Source organism: Planococcus citri, chromosome 3, assembly GCF_950023065.1.
Source record: "Planococcus citri chromosome 3, ihPlaCitr1.1, whole genome shotgun sequence".
Taxonomy (NCBI): Eukaryota; Metazoa; Arthropoda; class Insecta; order Hemiptera; family Pseudococcidae; genus Planococcus; species Planococcus citri.
In genome coordinates this window covers 31,197,345-31,214,169 of record NC_088679.1, presented here as the reverse complement: position 1 = coordinate 31,214,169, position 16,825 = coordinate 31,197,345, and the positions used below count along the sequence as shown (strand labels likewise).

At 34.0% G+C, this 16,825-nt stretch overlaps 3 protein-coding genes and 1 long non-coding RNA gene across 6 annotated transcripts in view; 2 read left to right on the top strand and 2 right to left on the bottom strand.

The window, feature by feature from the left end:
- Window positions 1-89: 89 nt before the first annotated feature.
- On the bottom strand, window positions 90-10,357 carry LOC135841305 (uncharacterized). Of its 2 annotated transcripts, none has more exons than XM_065358203.1 (22): window positions 10,099-10,357; window positions 9,649-9,925; window positions 9,340-9,578; window positions 9,190-9,269; window positions 8,632-9,119; window positions 8,332-8,562; window positions 8,168-8,243; window positions 7,426-7,511; window positions 7,311-7,356; window positions 7,142-7,223; window positions 6,892-7,032; window positions 6,520-6,693; window positions 6,266-6,442; window positions 6,044-6,195; window positions 5,928-5,968; window positions 5,728-5,844; window positions 5,403-5,639; window positions 5,218-5,330; window positions 4,958-5,142; window positions 4,752-4,846; window positions 4,459-4,681; window positions 90-1,362 (listed from the first exon to the last, which is right to left on the bottom strand). In XM_065358203.1, the coding sequence occupies exons 2-22, from the start codon at window positions 9,882-9,884 to the stop codon at window positions 439-441; spliced, it is 4,143 nt and encodes a 1,380-aa protein (XP_065214275.1). In that variant the 5' UTR covers window positions 9,885-9,925; window positions 10,099-10,357; the 3' UTR covers window positions 90-438. The 2 variants fall into 2 exon arrangements, with proteins under 2 accessions (XP_065214275.1, XP_065214276.1); XM_065358204.1 differs by having other exon boundaries at window positions 6,892-7,029.
- Window positions 10,358-10,596: 239 nt separating this feature from the next.
- Window positions 10,597-12,073, top strand: LOC135841308 (rab-like protein 3). Its single transcript, XM_065358209.1, has 5 exons — window positions 10,597-10,753; window positions 10,833-11,042; window positions 11,112-11,257; window positions 11,329-11,442; window positions 11,512-12,073. Exons 1-5 carry the CDS (start codon window positions 10,708-10,710, stop codon window positions 11,674-11,676), a joined length of 681 nt encoding a protein of 226 aa, XP_065214281.1. The 5' UTR covers window positions 10,597-10,707; the 3' UTR covers window positions 11,677-12,073.
- LOC135841309 (uncharacterized) lies at window positions 11,753-12,955 on the bottom strand. 2 transcript variants are annotated; one of them, XR_010557891.1, is made up of 4 exons: window positions 12,783-12,955; window positions 12,543-12,699; window positions 12,067-12,282; window positions 11,753-11,952 (listed from the first exon to the last, which is right to left on the bottom strand). It is a non-coding gene; the product is annotated as an uncharacterized LOC135841309 (long non-coding RNA). The 2 variants fall into 2 exon arrangements; XR_010557890.1 differs by lacking the exon at window positions 12,783-12,955 and having other exon boundaries at window positions 12,543-12,726.
- A 1,485-nt stretch (window positions 12,956-14,440) lies between these two features.
- sdt (stardust) overlaps window positions 14,441-16,825 on the top strand; it is a 121,643-nt gene continuing 119,258 nt past the window's right edge. The window contains exons 1-4 of the mRNA XM_065358056.1: window positions 14,441-14,706; window positions 14,837-15,328; window positions 15,521-15,630; window positions 15,721-15,775. Of these exons, the coding sequence (XP_065214128.1) occupies window positions 15,262-15,328; window positions 15,521-15,630; window positions 15,721-15,775 (232 nt within the window). The 5' untranslated portion in view covers window positions 14,441-14,706; window positions 14,837-15,261. The remainder of the gene's footprint in view (window positions 14,707-14,836; window positions 15,329-15,520; window positions 15,631-15,720; window positions 15,776-16,825) is intronic.

The window sequence follows — 16,825 nt, the reverse complement described above, 5'->3', positions numbered from 1 at the left end:
TTTGTTTTTGAATCCCTCAATTGAATATTTTCATAATAACCCCCCCCCCCCACACACACACAAAAAACGAAAGAAACACAACTCACAAATAAAAACCTGTTCATAGAGTTTTTATTACACTATCGACGAGTAAAAAAAAAATTAAATATAAATAGGGGAAAGTAAAATATTTAAAATAAACAATGGAAATTGTACAGAAATAATATACGAGTCGAACGCGACCCGAACAAAATAATAAATGAAAAAAAACACTTATACCTAAATCCGTCCAATATCACTTTGAATAATACCGTTTCGAAGTCGAACTGCTGCGAGACCTCGGGTACAGGTAGCCAGAATTTAATTCGCAAAATCGTAAGTACATTTCGAGTAGAAATTTACTCGCTCATGCGACGAAGAAAATGAATAACGCGAAGGTGAAGAAGAAGGCGCAAATTATTAATTCGATTTGAATTTCTTATTTGGGCAATCTTCTTCGGTGGCGCGTTCTATGCTAACTTCGTTGAGTTTTTTCGACGGTCTGGCAGATTCTTCTACGGTGATTGGTTCTATCCTAACTTCATTCAGTTTCTTCGACCACGGTCTGGCGCATTTCAGTTCCTCTAGCGTAGAGGCGCTGGTAGTTTCGCTACCTTGGCTTTGACTTTTGACGGCAGCGACACCGGCACCGGCACCGACGCCGACACCGGATCCGGCCGGCATTCTGGAAATGGTGACGTTTTCTTTATTCAGATTTATTCTAAGTTCTTCGTCGTCGCCGTCTAGGTCTTCGTCGTATTCCTCTTCTTCTTCGTGCAGGATTTCTTCGTCATCGGGTCCGTCGCCGCCTCTGGTCACGCTGATCAACGTACGCCGCTGCCGACTCGACGGCATTCGTTCGCCCCTATCTAACTCGTCTAGGTCTTTATAGGCGTCGTCGTCGTCGCTGAGCTCTTCGTGCGAGTCGGACTCTTCTTGTTCATCCGCATCGAACAAGGCGTACCGACTTTCGCCGTCTTCTTCGTCTTCTTCGATATATTCATCTTCGGTTACCATAAATCGACGCATTCGGTTTTCGTGATCTCCGATTTCGTCTTCTTCTTCTTCTTCTTCGTCGTAACTGACCAGATGTCCGTATTCGTCACCTTCCTCGTCGTAGTATCCTTCGTAATCGTCCATGTCGTCGTCGTCGGAGTCGGACTCGTAATGGTAACGTGGCGATAGATTCAATTCTGGTAAGTGCAAAGCGTGCACGTTGATTTTCTGCTCTTCCATCAACTTCAGCAGTAGCTGCTGGATGTGATAACGTTTGATGCTCACTGTTTCCGCGTGGAACCAACGACCCAGCGTTTTAATCGGTATATGGAAATCGGTGATTTTTTTCTGTCGACAGATAAGGAAAAAAAACTCAGATTAGGTCATCTTTACATAGAGGTTGAAAATTTTACACGCAGTACTTTTCAGATCAGTTCATTTGCATTAAAAAAAAAAAAAAAAACAAATACAACGAAACGATCCTTTACTGGAACACAAACAATGAAGATTTCCTAACGGAAATGAATCAAAATTTGAATAAGCTGAGGCAGAAAGCTGGAATTTGGTGTATACCCTATTTTTGACCTTCCAAATCGATCAATGGTGGTTTCGAGCCGTTCTGACGCCTGTAGCGAATGTTTGTGTTTTCCAGTTTCGGAAAAAAATCTATAAAATGGGCTAGAATGAAATTCATCACTATAGAGTTCAATTTTGGGTCACTTTTTTCACACACTTTACTTTGAAACTGAAATTGTTTTCGGCGAAATTGACAAATGAGTAGTAAATACTGAACACACCACTAATTCGATGATGAGGGTCAATCTGAATAATTTATTCAATTTTACTTTACCCTATTTTGGCCAGTTATGGAATCACCAGAGTTGAAATCGGATCAGTGTTATTTTTGTCAAGTCGATTGCGATATAACAAACGACTTTTATCTGAGAAAAATTATACCAAACGAGTGATCCTAATGCAAAATGCCAGTAAACAAAATTTTTAAAACGAATGAAAAAAAAAACAAAACAAAAACAAAAATGGATTGACTCACAAATTTGAGAACTTTTTGGTTCAAAATCTATATTAAGGATCATTTCTCATTTCATTTCTGAGAAAAAAGTGATCAATTTGGGGTCAGAAATTGAGATTTCTAAATTAATATTATTTGATTGTTAATGGATTTCACATAATTATGTAGTTCTAAATCCACACTTGAATCTTCAAAAACGCACTAAAGTTAAAAAAAGTGAAAAAACCATAACAGCAATTTTGCTAAGAAAAAATTTTAGTAAAAAAACAAGTAACAATTTTTGGAAATTTTTGGCAAAAATAATTTATATCATTTCGCAATTTTTGTCAATAAAGCGAGTTTTTTTTGTTTTACAGTAAAAAAACGAAACTTTGCAATTTTGCGGAAACGCAAAAATTTTTGTCCATTATTGGCAAAAATTCTGTCTTTTCGCAATCTTTATCGAAATGTTTTTTTTTTCAAATTTGTTCGTGAAAGTGTCATTTTTTCCCCAAAACACTAAAAAGCGAGATTTATAGGATTTTTTTGTCTGAAAAAACAACAATTTTTTGTATGTAATTTTCGAAAAAACGAAAATTTCTTACGATTTTTGAAAAAAACTAGAGTAACAATATAGGCCAAAAAAAGAGTTCTTTTTAGAAATTTTCTGGAAAAAACTTCAAGTTTTTTGTAATTATTGACAATTTTTGGCAAAAAAGCTAGACTTTCGGACAATTTTTGAAAAAAAAATTGACATAGTTACCTTATAATTAAAATAATTTGATTTTTTATAAAAATAAATTTAAAATTTTTAGTTAAAAAATTAATTTAAAAAAAATTGAAAATTATCATTTTTTTTCAAATTTTGATTTAATTTTTTAGTTTAAGTTTTTTGAAAAACAAAAAAAAATTGAGTGAGATTTTTCAGCAGTTTTGCTACACACAGCAAGTATTATGTTTATTAATTTTTGTCAAAAAAAAAAACAGGTCTTTTTGGCAATTTTTGTCAAAAATGTGAGGCTTTGTTCACTTTTAAAGTAAATAAGCGAGGTTTTTGAATACTTTTTTCATTAGAATTTTTTTACTAAAAATTGTCATTTCTTCGCCCAAAAAAAACAACATGAAATTCCAATAATGGTGGGGGCTAGGGAGAAGAAACTGACGAAGCAAAATCGTGTGAAAAAATCGCTAACTCATTTCGAAATAGGTGGTGGATTTCAAATTTCGAACTTCTCTTGCATAAAAAGATGAGCTATCGCCTTGAAAGTTCAAATAAAATTCCAATGAAGTAATTTTTTTAAAACTTCATACAGTCCAAAAACCTGATAAAGGCTCCAGAACGACTTTTCGCCACCGCCACCACTAATCGATTTGTAGGATCAATATAGGGTATCATAAGCAAAAGTTGAGCTTCCTACTTCAATTTTATCAAAATTTGATTTTTTTAAAAATTGGCTCAAATTTGAATTAAAAAATTGTCAAAAATCAAAAAATGCAAGTCAGCACTTGAAATTTACGTTAAAGGTGTATTTTGGTACTCTTCTGATTTTTCTTCAACGGTCCACAAATTTTCCAACCTGTTAAGAGAAGTAGTCGAGGTACCGGTTTTTTTTTTTTAAATAAAAAGAATAAACCTTGAGATGAAAATAAATACATATTCGAACTCAGTCAAACTCAGCGTCTTTAAATTGATAAGAATCAACATGTTTCAACACGTTTGAAAATTTTTTAATCAAAATTCCAAAATTGTAATTTTTTTTCAACATTGGTGGGACTGGATATCTTTAAAAAAAATGATCGAATATTGAAACTCGATACCCTAAAACAAAACCAGGATACGAGTATCACACTTCATTTTCAATTTTGATCATGTTCAATGGAATTGGGGGGAGGAGGGTGGTTCAGAGAGGTAACATACAAATCAAATAAAAATATGTCGAAATTCTAAATCGGGGTCGTCAAATTAGGAACGATCGATGGATCACTTCTTTTGTAATTTTTTTTTGGTACTTAGATCGAAATTGAAAGGCTCTCAAGACCAAAAGAGGCTCAGGGAGGAAGTGGAGAGGTCTACCTACATTCCTACATACATGTAAACTGGACATGAAATTCGTTCATTTCTGAACCATTTTGTTTTTTCCCCAACAACCGTGGAATGAATGAATCATTAGAAATGAACTGTTAAACAAGCTTTTCAAGAGAAAGACACCCGGACGGAGATCGAAATATCCCTCAGATCTAAAAAACCGACATTTCGAAGCTTCTCGTAAGACATTTTTCACGATTCAACTGCCATAAATCAATATAAAAATGCCCACTATTTCAAACTGACGTCAACTCACAATATCTTGAAAGAAATAAACGATGAAAATGAACCAATCTAAGACGTACTACGATAAAACAAACGCATCAAAATCTGAATTCGTTATACTCACATCGAAAAACGTTTCCACGTATTGTAATACGTATAACCCGCAATCGGTGTAATTCGTTTGTTGAGGAACTCTGGGGCAAGCGCCTTTAACGACGTTTTTAGAAAAATCACGTTCTTCGCCATTATGCTTCGTCTTGTACTCGACGTGCAGGTATTCGCGTAACGTAGCAATTATACGAGCTCTGCTGGCGCTCTTCAACGAGTCGAAGATCAAAATACACGGTCTGCAGAACGTAAAAATTTCAATAAAAAAAATTCTTTTGGAAGATAGAAACCTTCAAAAATAATACTTACTGTTTAATAGGCTCTCTATCGGGTTTCTTCTTCGGTGTCGCTTCGTTATCGCCAAGCTCAGCGAGTTCAGGGTCTGAATACGGATCATCCGTATCCTGTTCAACAAAAATCAGAATCATCATTAATTACGAGTCTCCATTCAACTTACGACGATCGTCGAATACATATTCGTATATTCTCAAAATCGAATTGAATGATCCCCTTACCTCCTCGCTGCTTAAAAATTCATCTACATCTTCATCTGCACCGGAGGCTTCATCTCGATCTTCCATCTCACCATCGTCGTCATTCAACGTATAAGAATTTCTGCCAATTGGCGTGATGGTTGTCGAGCCAATTCTTCTAGTTTGCGAAGAATCCGCTTCCGCTTCTGTAGCGTTGGAATTTTCGACTGAAAAAAATAAAACACACATTTGAACAACACTTGAACCACGAAGACGAAGCTAAATCGCGAAATCAGTATTACCTTTCTCATCATCGGTTTTGTTAGACGAGTCTACATCGATTGGGCTATTGTCGGAAAATCTAACCGGTCCAGCTAGACCAGGAAAGCAGATAATGGCCAGGAACCAATGTTGACTGCACAAAAAACACACGCAATCAATCCTAGCTTCTTTACAAATGAGTAATTTTCCGCATAATCTTACTCACTTTTCGTTTAAAGGTATGACGATATAATCTTTGGAGAAAATGTCGATATTTTTAGTCCATTTCTTGACTCGGTCGTGTCTTATTTCAGCCGCTGAAATGGTAACGTCATTTGGTTTGGAATTTTGTAACATCCTCGGAACCGGCGTAGCCTTATCAGTTAATCGTTTGTAGAAAAACGAACTGAATATGTGCGTTTTTTGTTTATCTTCCTCGGTTAGTTTTTCCTGATACAGATACCTATAATAACATGACGATCGAAATCGTTGGAATTTCATCATTCGTTTCACCTGGGGTCGTAACTTTAATCGATGCGAATAATACTTACTTTAGATAAAAATCAATGATAACGTCGTTCAAGTACGTATCCTCAGCTAGGCACGAATAATCTTCGGTATTAATGCTAATACCACCTTTGGTCGGCGGTGGAGGGTATACCATAATACTATACAAAAATAAGTCAACCTTTAGACGTTAGGTGAACATTTCATCACGAAAAGAGGAATATTTCAAAGTACATATACTTACGTTTGAACTGGTTTTGGAGGTAATCTGACGGTTTTTTGGATCTGAAAATGGGAAAAGAACTATTAGTATCATTGAATTTGTACCTCGATCGTCAAATTGTATTAAAAAATTCGTACATCTTTCGGAACAGATTGAACTAAAAGCTTATTAGCATCAACGTAGCTCAGCTCTTCCAAAACATCGCGATTTAGATAATAATTTTGGATATCTTCCTTATCATCTTCGGTGAATTTTTCTGGTAACAATGTTATACGACGTTGAGAGTAATCTGTAAAAAAAAAAAAATGATACATCACCGTTTCCTCAACTTCCGAAAGAAATCAACATACAACACTCACCAATACTATTCGGATTGATATAAGAATTACTAGAATCGTTCATTTTCAAAACCTGTCTGATTTTAGCGCCAGCTCGCGGCGTAATGTAATAAAATATAACCGGCAATGTTCGATTGTAATGCACTAATACTTTAGTGATATCGTGAATAGGTATTTTAACAGCGACACTGTCGTTGGCTGCGGAATAAACATAACACAATACGTTAGATTCAACCTTGAAAAATTCATTCTACCTCTACGTTTGGTACACGTACAATTATTTAATGGAGGAACTACGATTTTTAATCCATATTTCGATACGGTTACTCCGGTCCTGGGCTTTACTTTATACGATCCGATGCGAACAGTTCTGCAAACCAAATTCGTAAAACCATCACCAGTGGTTGCCTCTAACATCGTGTCTTCTTCTTTTTCGCGTGCACCGTCATCTAGAAATTCAAAACACAAGTAGTTGTTTACTTTGCAAATAAGCGTAATCATTAATCAATTTACAGTAATATTTATGAGTTTTCAAATGAACGAAGAAAAACTTGAGGGGTAAATAACCATGTTGTTGAAATAAATTTGTCATTGGGGGGGGGGGGAGACGTTATTAGTGAAACATCGATTGAAGCAAGATAACTCACCAAACTGTTCATTAAAGACTTCGTTATCGCATCCAATCGGTGGTTCTTTACTTAGAAGTGAAATAGATATATCACTGTTATCAGACGAAACGAATTGTTCAGGTTCGGTTTCTTCGTCCGATGATATAGTTAGACATTCTACTACAAAAAATATATCAAAATCCAATATTTAAGAAATGAGCTTAATGACTTGTCGCATTGAGCCCTCCGGAAACATTAAAAAAATAATTCTAAAATTAATTCTACCAACCGGGTTCGTCAATTTTCTTATTCAAGGTCATACTACTGCTTGAGCCTTTTCCTTCGTCTGCCAATCCTGGAATTTCATCACGCTGCGAAAAAAAAAAAAATTAAAAAATGGTTAAACTCGAACTGGAAATGAAACACGAAGACATGATTTATTCTCAAAAAGTACTCACTTTTGGGGTACGAGCCTCACCAGGAGACGAAGCTGATGAATTGGGACTATAATAAAATAAACGTGGATTAAATTACGCGCAAAACATATTTCTAAAAACAAAGTTAACTACTTACGTTGAATCTTGTTTAAAAGATTGACAAACGCTTTCTGTCGAAACACCATTTTTATTTTTCTGAGCCGGTGAACCCGGATTATTCACCTGGAAAAAATTAATAAATCCATCAAAACCACGCAAAATACTCGAATCATCCAAAACGTTTCAGTTCAAATTAGATAAGACGTAGTTTGATAACAGCAATGCTCAATTTCGCTCTTCAATGTGAATCTTATGGTTACATCGAAGACATAAATGTTTCGAACTGCTTGACCTTGCACGTAAATATAAACCTTATAGTTGCTCCATGTCTCAACATTGTCCCAACATGCTGATTTGCTCACGTGTAAACGAGCCGGCTACATTAAATGGAGGGGGAAGACAAAGAGGCGAGGAGGAGAGCTGCGCAAACGCGATGCGCACAGCACAGCACGCAACGCGCTCTCGCTAATCAAGGCGGCGCGAGTCGTTTACATGATTTTCATAATATTACCGACATAATAATAGCCAGTTTGGGAAAAAAAAATTCAACTTTTACTTAAAGATAAAATATCATCGGGTGTGAGGTGATAGGTGAATAACATAGTATTGCAATCTCGCACCATTAGGAATGAAAAATCGAAGGAATCGAATACGTGATAAATAAACACAGAATGTAAAATTGACGTTACACGTCATACGCATGTGGAACAAAATCAGAAAAAATCCTAATTTTTAGCAAACATCATATTTCGTACTTTATGAAGTCAAATTATACAAACCTGCATCGTGATCGTTTCAATGGTGGTTTCACTCGACACATTCCGAATTTTAGGATCAACCGACGATCTAGCATTTCTACACGAATAAAAGCGAAAATCAGCATTACATTATACAGGTTAGGCATTTTTAAAAACATAATGTTTACTTCATCTAGTCAACTTACTGACAAATCAGCACGACTTCGCCTGGAGCCGATGAAATTGTCACATTTTCTCCGACACAGGCCGTCGAACCGGAATTTATAGCATTTAAAATATCTTGATTGGATTCAAGATCGGATAAAGACAACAGTTTAAGATTACTAGATGACTGATTTGATTTACTCCCTTTAGTCGAAGGAGACGACGTAACGGCTGATGATTCGTACGTTTGAATTTTCGAAGACGAAGACACGCTACGAATAAAAAGTCTAAAATTAAATCGATATTCGAACAAAACCAAAGGTTAATAATGATACGCTTACCTAACCGACGGACTTGTAGTTTTAACCGACGTATCTGCAGATGTTACGATGACAAGTTTGGTCACAGGTTTTAAATTCGCATCCGTAGTCGGAGGCATCGAATTAATCGTTTCAGTTTTAGAAATAATATTCGGCGAACTAAATCGAGCAACGGGTTTCGGAGAATCTATATTCTGAATCGAAACAGCTTTGGGGAAATTTTTACATAAGGATGTAGACACGATAGTTTGTTTAGGTGGTGTGGTTTTTGGGGTGCTGGGTGCAACTGTAGGTGTAGAAGGCTTGGGCGGCGTGTTAACGACCACGTTAGATTCCATAGTTTTCGTATCTTTTGCAGGCATCATTTTGATCGTAGCTGGACTTTTCGGCATCGGATTTCGTGTAACAGTTAAAACATTCGATTCTATGTTTTTCTGAAATCCATCAGTAGTCCGACATTGTAGTTGGACTGACCGATTCGGTTGCGCTGGAGTTGCTTTATCAGCACTCTGAAACACATTTTAGTTTAGAAACACACGATATTCGTTATCAAATTTATCTCATTATCGATTTATTCACCTTTGGTTCGCTTTCACTACTACTACTAGGTTTACTTTCTTCGGGTGAAGTAGTTGTACTCGATACGATAGCTTTATCAGCTGAAAAATGAACAAAACTTAGTACAAATTCGACTAATTTCACTATAACGTTCATTACGAATTATTTTACTTTGTTTGGTTGTAGTTAGGACAACATTCGCGCGAACGGGAGGTGAATATTGAGTTCTTTTCACGTCGCCACTAGCCGATGGTTTATTGGGCGTTTGAATACTGGTAACAGTCGACTCAGCCGTAACCGTTATTTTTTCGGTGGTCACTTTAGGAACAGCTTTAACAAACGGTCTTTGCACAGGAGCTTTAGCCACACGTACAGGATCTTGAGGTAAGGCGTTCACATAGGGCGGTACTCTGTAATATTGAAAAATTATGTTAACTTGTAACCGAACCAGGATAATTTCTAAACGAACAAAATACTCACTTTCTATCGTTACCAGGTGAAATACTTTTCTTAATAGAAGGAATCGGAGATTTATTAACCGTTGCAGCAGTAGTAACTGGAACGGGAGCCTTGGTCGATATTACGCTCGAAGGTTTCGAACCACAGTCGTTACTGGAAACTTCTGCGCTTTTCGTCAAAGAATGCAATGTTAGCTGAGGATAATTGTTTTGAATCTTTTCCGCGATAGGTTCTTGATCGTTATTCTTATTATTCATTATGATGTCAATTAAAAGTTTCCAGACATGCTAAAATTAATCTGAAAACAATAACGTGATATCAACTTCAATTCGACAACATGGATTCACACCAAATTGAGATTAAATCCGAGCAAAACAAACGTAATGGTTTTTTTAAAAAAACAACAGAATTCACTGCGATGGTTTCTGCATAAGAACATAATATGTGTTTCGTGTATTTTCAATTACTTACCTAAAGAACTGAATTTAACCGAATTCTAGACGTGATAGAAGATTAATCGCTGCATACCCGAAAACAAATTTCATTTGATAAGTCCACCAACACTTGAAGCAACTTACACTAAACACACAGTTCATAAAAGTTTCATTTGTTGTAAAACATTCCAAATTTGATGAAAATTAACACAATTTATAAAAAGCACATTACATGCATCACTTTTCTTTTCACGTATTCGAAGATCAACGTAAGTTTGAGAAAGAAGAAAAATGGAAACATAGAAGACCGCACGATGAATAATCTTTGTCTGCGCAACCTGGTCAAGAATTTTCCAGGTCGATGTGAGTTCTTAGTTCTGTCTCGACATGTAGAGAGCGCTTTAAACAGTAATATTGATTCTGGATAATAACCCTTAAGGTGAACGCATATGCGACATGTTATAAGCGTTTTTTTCTAGATCGTAAAAAAAAATAAACAAAAAATTTTTCTTATCACCACAATTTTTTTATCAGAGGAAATTTTTGAATTTTTTTGTTGATAAATAATGAAAATAAGCTCGAAAATGGAAATGTTTTCTTAATAATTTGTATTTAACCTTTTCGCTACTGCACCTGATTTCGTTGAATGGCGGATATCGATAAAGTAAAGATACTTGTCGTCGGAGACTCCGGTATGAAATTAATAAATTCTAATTTAATCTTGCTGACGTAAGTTTCAAAATATTTTATACCATGCTGATGCAATTTCAGGAGTTGGAAAATCTTCACTTACTCATCTACTCACTCATAAAACACCAGCAAATAAACCAACATGGACTGTAGGCTGCTCAGTTGAAGTAAAACTTCACGAATATAAAGAGGGTACTCCTCAACAGAAAACTTATTTCATAGAGTTATGGGATGTTGGTGGAAGTTCGAGTCATCGTAACACTAGACATGTATTTTATTCCGGCGTTCATGGTAAAGTACTTCCTTTAAATTTCCGCACTTAGTATACCTAATTCAATTACTGTTTTCTTTTTTCAATAGGTGTAATATTGGTACACGATTTAACCAATCGAAAATCTCAAGAAAATCTCCAAAAATGGCTCGGTGAAGTTTTAAATAGAGATAATAATTCAAAACAGAAGAAAAATGAGGAATACGATGTCGAACAGTTCGTTGGCAGCTCACAAGTAAATTAAGTTCGGTTTTGTTTCTTGTAAAATTTGCTTAAAAGAAATCTATATTCGATGTTTAATTTCAGATTCCTGTTCTGGTTATTGGTACTAAACTCGATCTGGTTGGCGAATCACGTTCGCGTACTTTAAAAAGGTCCTCATTTATTTGCGATGAATATGGTGCCGATGAAATATTTCTGGTAAGTTTTTCTTTGTACACACACACTGCGTACTCGAATAAAAATACTCAAAAGTTGCTATTTTCACAGGATTGTCAACAAGTCAGGTCAATAGCTCCTGGAACTAGTTCAGCTGTAAAATGCAGTCGGTTTTTCGATAAAGTTATCGAGGTCAAGTATAATTATCACATAGGTGATAAAAGGAAAGTGTACTTCAATGCGACTAGTCCAAATAAGTATTTTCACAATGATTAACGGCCAGAGTTGAATTTTATCCTTTTTAATATTGAAAGTTGTGTACGTTTAAAGGATGAAAAATAACTTAGGACTATCCAGTATAAAAAATTGTTTAATTGAAAGTACTAAATATTTTGAAAAAAATCAAAAGATAAATTCTTTTAAAATTACATCCATATTCCTTGAAAATAGCTGAGAACTTTCATATAAAATTAAAACTTCTAGGTATACCAATTCCATGAGAACCAATTTTTTTCTCATCATCTACTGGTCATATCGCATCATTCATCATTCCTACAAAAAGACAATTCATTTTAACATTAATTGTCTTGTAAGTTTTGTATCATAAAGTTATTGCCATTACCATTAGATAAATTTGTAATTTGTTTTTAATAAAATTAATTTTACCTTTTTATTTTATTTTTGTACTTGATTGACTATAATTTGGACTTTGATCGAATTTCCCATTTTTTTTTGATAAATTCTAAGCTGGTCAGAGATTTGGCGTCTTCATCTTTCGTTTTCTTTGAAATTTTTCCAGTGTCGTTTTTATTTATTGAGTTTGATACGTATTCATCATCATCGGGATCTTTTTCTGGTACGTTAAATGCCGGATAAAATAATCTTTGCCCAAAAAAAATTAAATTAAAAAAAATACTTATCAAACTGTATGGTTTTCACAACATACTTATTATTATTGTTATTATTACCTATTACATATACTATGATAATCTGGGAAATTCAGGAAAAATATTGAATAGTGACGGAAAGTAGATTTTAAAAAGGACGTCAATTTTCTACGCATGAAACGATTATTTGTATCGTTACATTTTCGTAAAAAGTGCAATGAAATGCTGATTGAAAAGTAATATGTAATTACTTACTCTAATATGAGCTCAGCCATAGCAATTTCTCTTCTTTTGGATTCAGTTAAATATAGAATTACTTTTTGTAAAAACAATTCCCTGCGTGAATGGGTTAAAATGGTTTCGTCCATGCCGAATGAGAAAATTACTGCGAAGTGCTAAATAACCAACAGTTCTATTTGGCCAAAACAGCAATTAACTAATGAAATGTATAAGTACGTTTCCTTATTATAATATATTGCTTATTTAAATGCTTACCTTAATTATGTATATTTGTGTAGAGGTTTTGAGCTGCAAAATTATCCGAAACAGTCTTACCTACTGAATAAAAATTCACTTCGTCGATTAAGTACCTACCTAAAATGTCTCATATGTTACGTATTCCACAGCAAGTTTTCTCAACGAACAGGAACTTGAAAAAATTCAAGATCAATGTTATTGTCAGAAAATCCTGCTTCAACTCAATTGTTTATTAGATTTTCGTTCGTTGAATTCAGTATCAAGTTTCAAGTACCTATTTAACCACAGATCTTGTGGGTGAATTTAAACTTACGAAGAATGATGTTCGAAGTGATAAAATTGTATCAATACAGAATCAATTGATCTCTAATTTTACAGAATGGTAATTTTATACATAGGTATTGGAATTTGTTTTTCGTTCGATAAAAGTACCTTTAAGTTAGCATTAGTAAAATTACGGACAACTTGAACTTCGAATAAATTGTTCGGTTGTATTGTTGTTCTAAGTATACCTACCGATAATGTGTGATGTTTTACAAAATAGGTAATATATTTTTTTAAACTTTTGTTTGCGAGTTCGGTAAGAAATCATTTTTATTTTTATAAATATTCTTCCGTAGCATGATAATTTTAAGATTAATACCTGTGCATACCCAAATACATATAAATATGTAGATGTATTCGTTCATCAATGGGAAATTTTAAACTTGAGTAGGCATGTCATTACGCAATTAGGCTAAGGATACATACGAATGGAAACGAAAAAATATACTCTTCTCAACTGAGTAATAACACGGTGATTAATGATATAAAAAAAGTGATAATGAATAACTAAACATTGTACTAGTATTTACAATAATTATACACCAAAGAGTGTTGCAATAGTTCCTATTTGAATTACATGCACGTAATTAGGTTCAGGGAAAGAAATGAAACGATCATAATCTTACTTAAATCGTAACTCACACTTTCGTTTTTCAGTTCCTGATACTGTCCACATTGTTTAAGTTTTTTTTTTTTATTATTCTTGCAATTTTCCTTTTTTTTTGTTATTTAAATAACTTTCATCAGTAGTTCATTAAAATAAAAATGCATCTGAAAAAATATTAAAGCAGGTAGCTAGATGTGCATGTACCAACAACGAGCTTCATGCTTCAAATTCAGTACATTTTAATCTCATATTTGGAATTTGACTGCAATTAAGCACATTAATTGATTGAAAATTCAACATAATTGGTAAATTCAAGATCAAACGATGCAGAAAAATGCATTCAAAAGTACAATAATAACAGCACTGAAGTTCATCTTTCGTTATAGGTAGTACGTGAATCACGAACACCATCGTAATATATGATATTCCTTCTAAGCAACTTTTCACTGACGAAATTTACAACTCCAGAGTATTGCAAAATTCAATACGTATGATTTTCATCAACGACGATTTAAAAAACTAAATAAATTAGCTATTAAAATAAATATAAAATAATTAAACAAAAGTACAACGATAAAAGCATGTATAATGAATGTTAGTAGGATAAAATGTGCGGAATATAGTGAAGGTGTTTTGAGATAAACGGTATGCGGATTTAAAACGTATTGCACAGACGTACTGAGAAATGTTGGCGGAGAAGAAACCTGGACCATTATTGATCTCTTGTACTGTGCTTTAAGCTTTTAGTCTCGCTCTGGCAAGCTCGTTTCACACACACCCATATAATATATCCTTTGTAAAAAATCATGAATTTGTAATTTTTTTTTATTTAATTTTTTGTATAAATTTGCTTTTTGACTATGTTACTATATATTTCATCCGTTTCCATTATTTTATCGTCGTTTCATCTCTTAAAGTTCTACGTTTATTAAAGTTTTGAAAATCGTTCGTTGCGTGGTTCACAAGTAGATACGATTTTCAAGCAAAAAAAAATATTATATCATTGCATAGGTATGTAATAAACAATTTTACAAAATGTAGTATCGCACGAATTTAGAATTTATTTTCGCGTTACGCGATAATTAGCGCCATTTAAAGCTGTAATTTTTAATTTGAACGTTGTTTTTTTTTTTTTTTGCAGGAGTTTCGTTCGGTGCGAAATTGATTTCGATGTTTGTATATAAAAAAGTGATTCTCAAATGGCATGGATGACAAATACGTCATGTTTGCAAAATTGTATTCGCCCGTTTCGTGAAATTATTTCAAAAACGAAATGGAAGCTGCCGGAACAGAAATTACTAGTAATGATGATGATGAAGAAACAGATTCTAATTATATTTGAAGTGCGTTAATCAGCGTATATCGCTGAGCAACTTTCGTTTATTCGCGAAAAAATTTCGTTATCGCGAATAAAAATACTTTTTTTTAAAGCTATATCCAGTGTTGAAAAATTTTTACTCTAGTTCATGTGTTCATTAATTCGTAATTATTGCAATTAAAAATTCAGTGGCCTACTTAACGTATATTTTTTTAAATATTTTAAGTCGTTTTTATTTGTGATCAATCATGGTAGATGTCGGAGGTTACGTTATCATTTTACTCAAGACAAAGGATAGGAAAATCAAGTTGTATGGTGAGTTGGTGACCATTTTTTTTCTCCAGCCTATTTTAATTAGTTACCTATTTATGTATTTGATTAGGGGGAAAAAATGGAGCTTTGTACTTTCTTGTGTTTATTGAGCATAGATGAAAAGAAATAATTTTTTGCAAAAAAGAAGTCAAGTTTGTTTTTTTGAAATACTTAAATTCTTTCATTTTTCTTCAGGTTCCTTTGCTGATAAGGAAGATTTAAAAATCGACGATGAGATTCTAGACGTAAACGGACATACCTTATCAGATGCCACCAGGAGTCAAGCTATCGCTCACATAAATCAAGTATGCAATTTTTCCAAACACTTGTCGTAATTTTTCATCAAAATGTCTCAACCTTATCCGATTAACTAATTAATTTTGTTAATTTTTCAGTGCATTAAATCTCGAGTCATCTGTCTCCGGTGCAGGCATACACCACAGAGACCGGGTATGTTGAAACACGTTTGTTTTCATTTCTAAAATCCGCGCGAGTTTAGTAAACGTATTAGAATACCGTTACCTGATTGTTCTTTTCGGTGGAAAAATTTCATTGAAAATGATCGACGAATTCCCGTCGAGATTCCATCCTGCTTTCGGTGCTTTCTACCTCTAAATCTCGATACCGTTATCTTTTCGCATTACTTGTTAATTAGCGTATGGTAAAATGATTGTCAAGGTTATGTGAATTGCATGAATTACGTCTACTCCGTTATGATTCATTCGACTTCTGGAATAATCAACATCAACGTTGGATTTAGACGATTTACGTATTTGCCGACGGTGTGTAGGTATGAAGATGAAGAGCAGACGTGACGGTGGCCTGAAACTGCAGAGGTGAAAATTTATGATCAGTTGTAGTGGATAAATTCGCGAGTTTGGAGATTTTCAAAACCATTAATCATTTTATCTGAGGGCGATGTCAAATTAAAAAAAGGCATAGCAGAAAGTAAATTGTCTTCACCAAACTTGTGAAAAGTTGGAGAAATTGAGTTTTTGTTGTGAAATTTTCAGAATAATGATCTTTTTTCAATTGCAAGAAATTTCAAATTGAGTAGTATAAGTAAATAAGTAGGAACTTTAATAGATTTCACTTTTTGATCTTTCAAAAGTTTTCATGTTTTTAAATCTTGGAAAAATGAGAAATTTTTATTTTTTATTCTTTCATTCGAAATTTTAGAACAATTTTATTTTTTTCCCCCTCTTTGGTTTAGTTTGGTTTGGTGGCTTGGTTCGGAAACAAATTTTTTAAAAATCGAACCAGAAAACTACTCAGAGTGTTCCGGGAATCGTCTGCCAAAATTCAACATGTAGATTTTGTAGTACTCGAACGTCATCATGACTGGTTGCCTATCTTGTGAATTAAAGGAGTAGATGTTTATAAAGATTGTAGAACAAAAAAATGTACCATCTATCTACCAAAAATTCGATTCACATTCATATTCATTTTCTCCCATTTTTATTTTCCTGAGCACGCTGGATTTAATTTTTTTTTAAATCA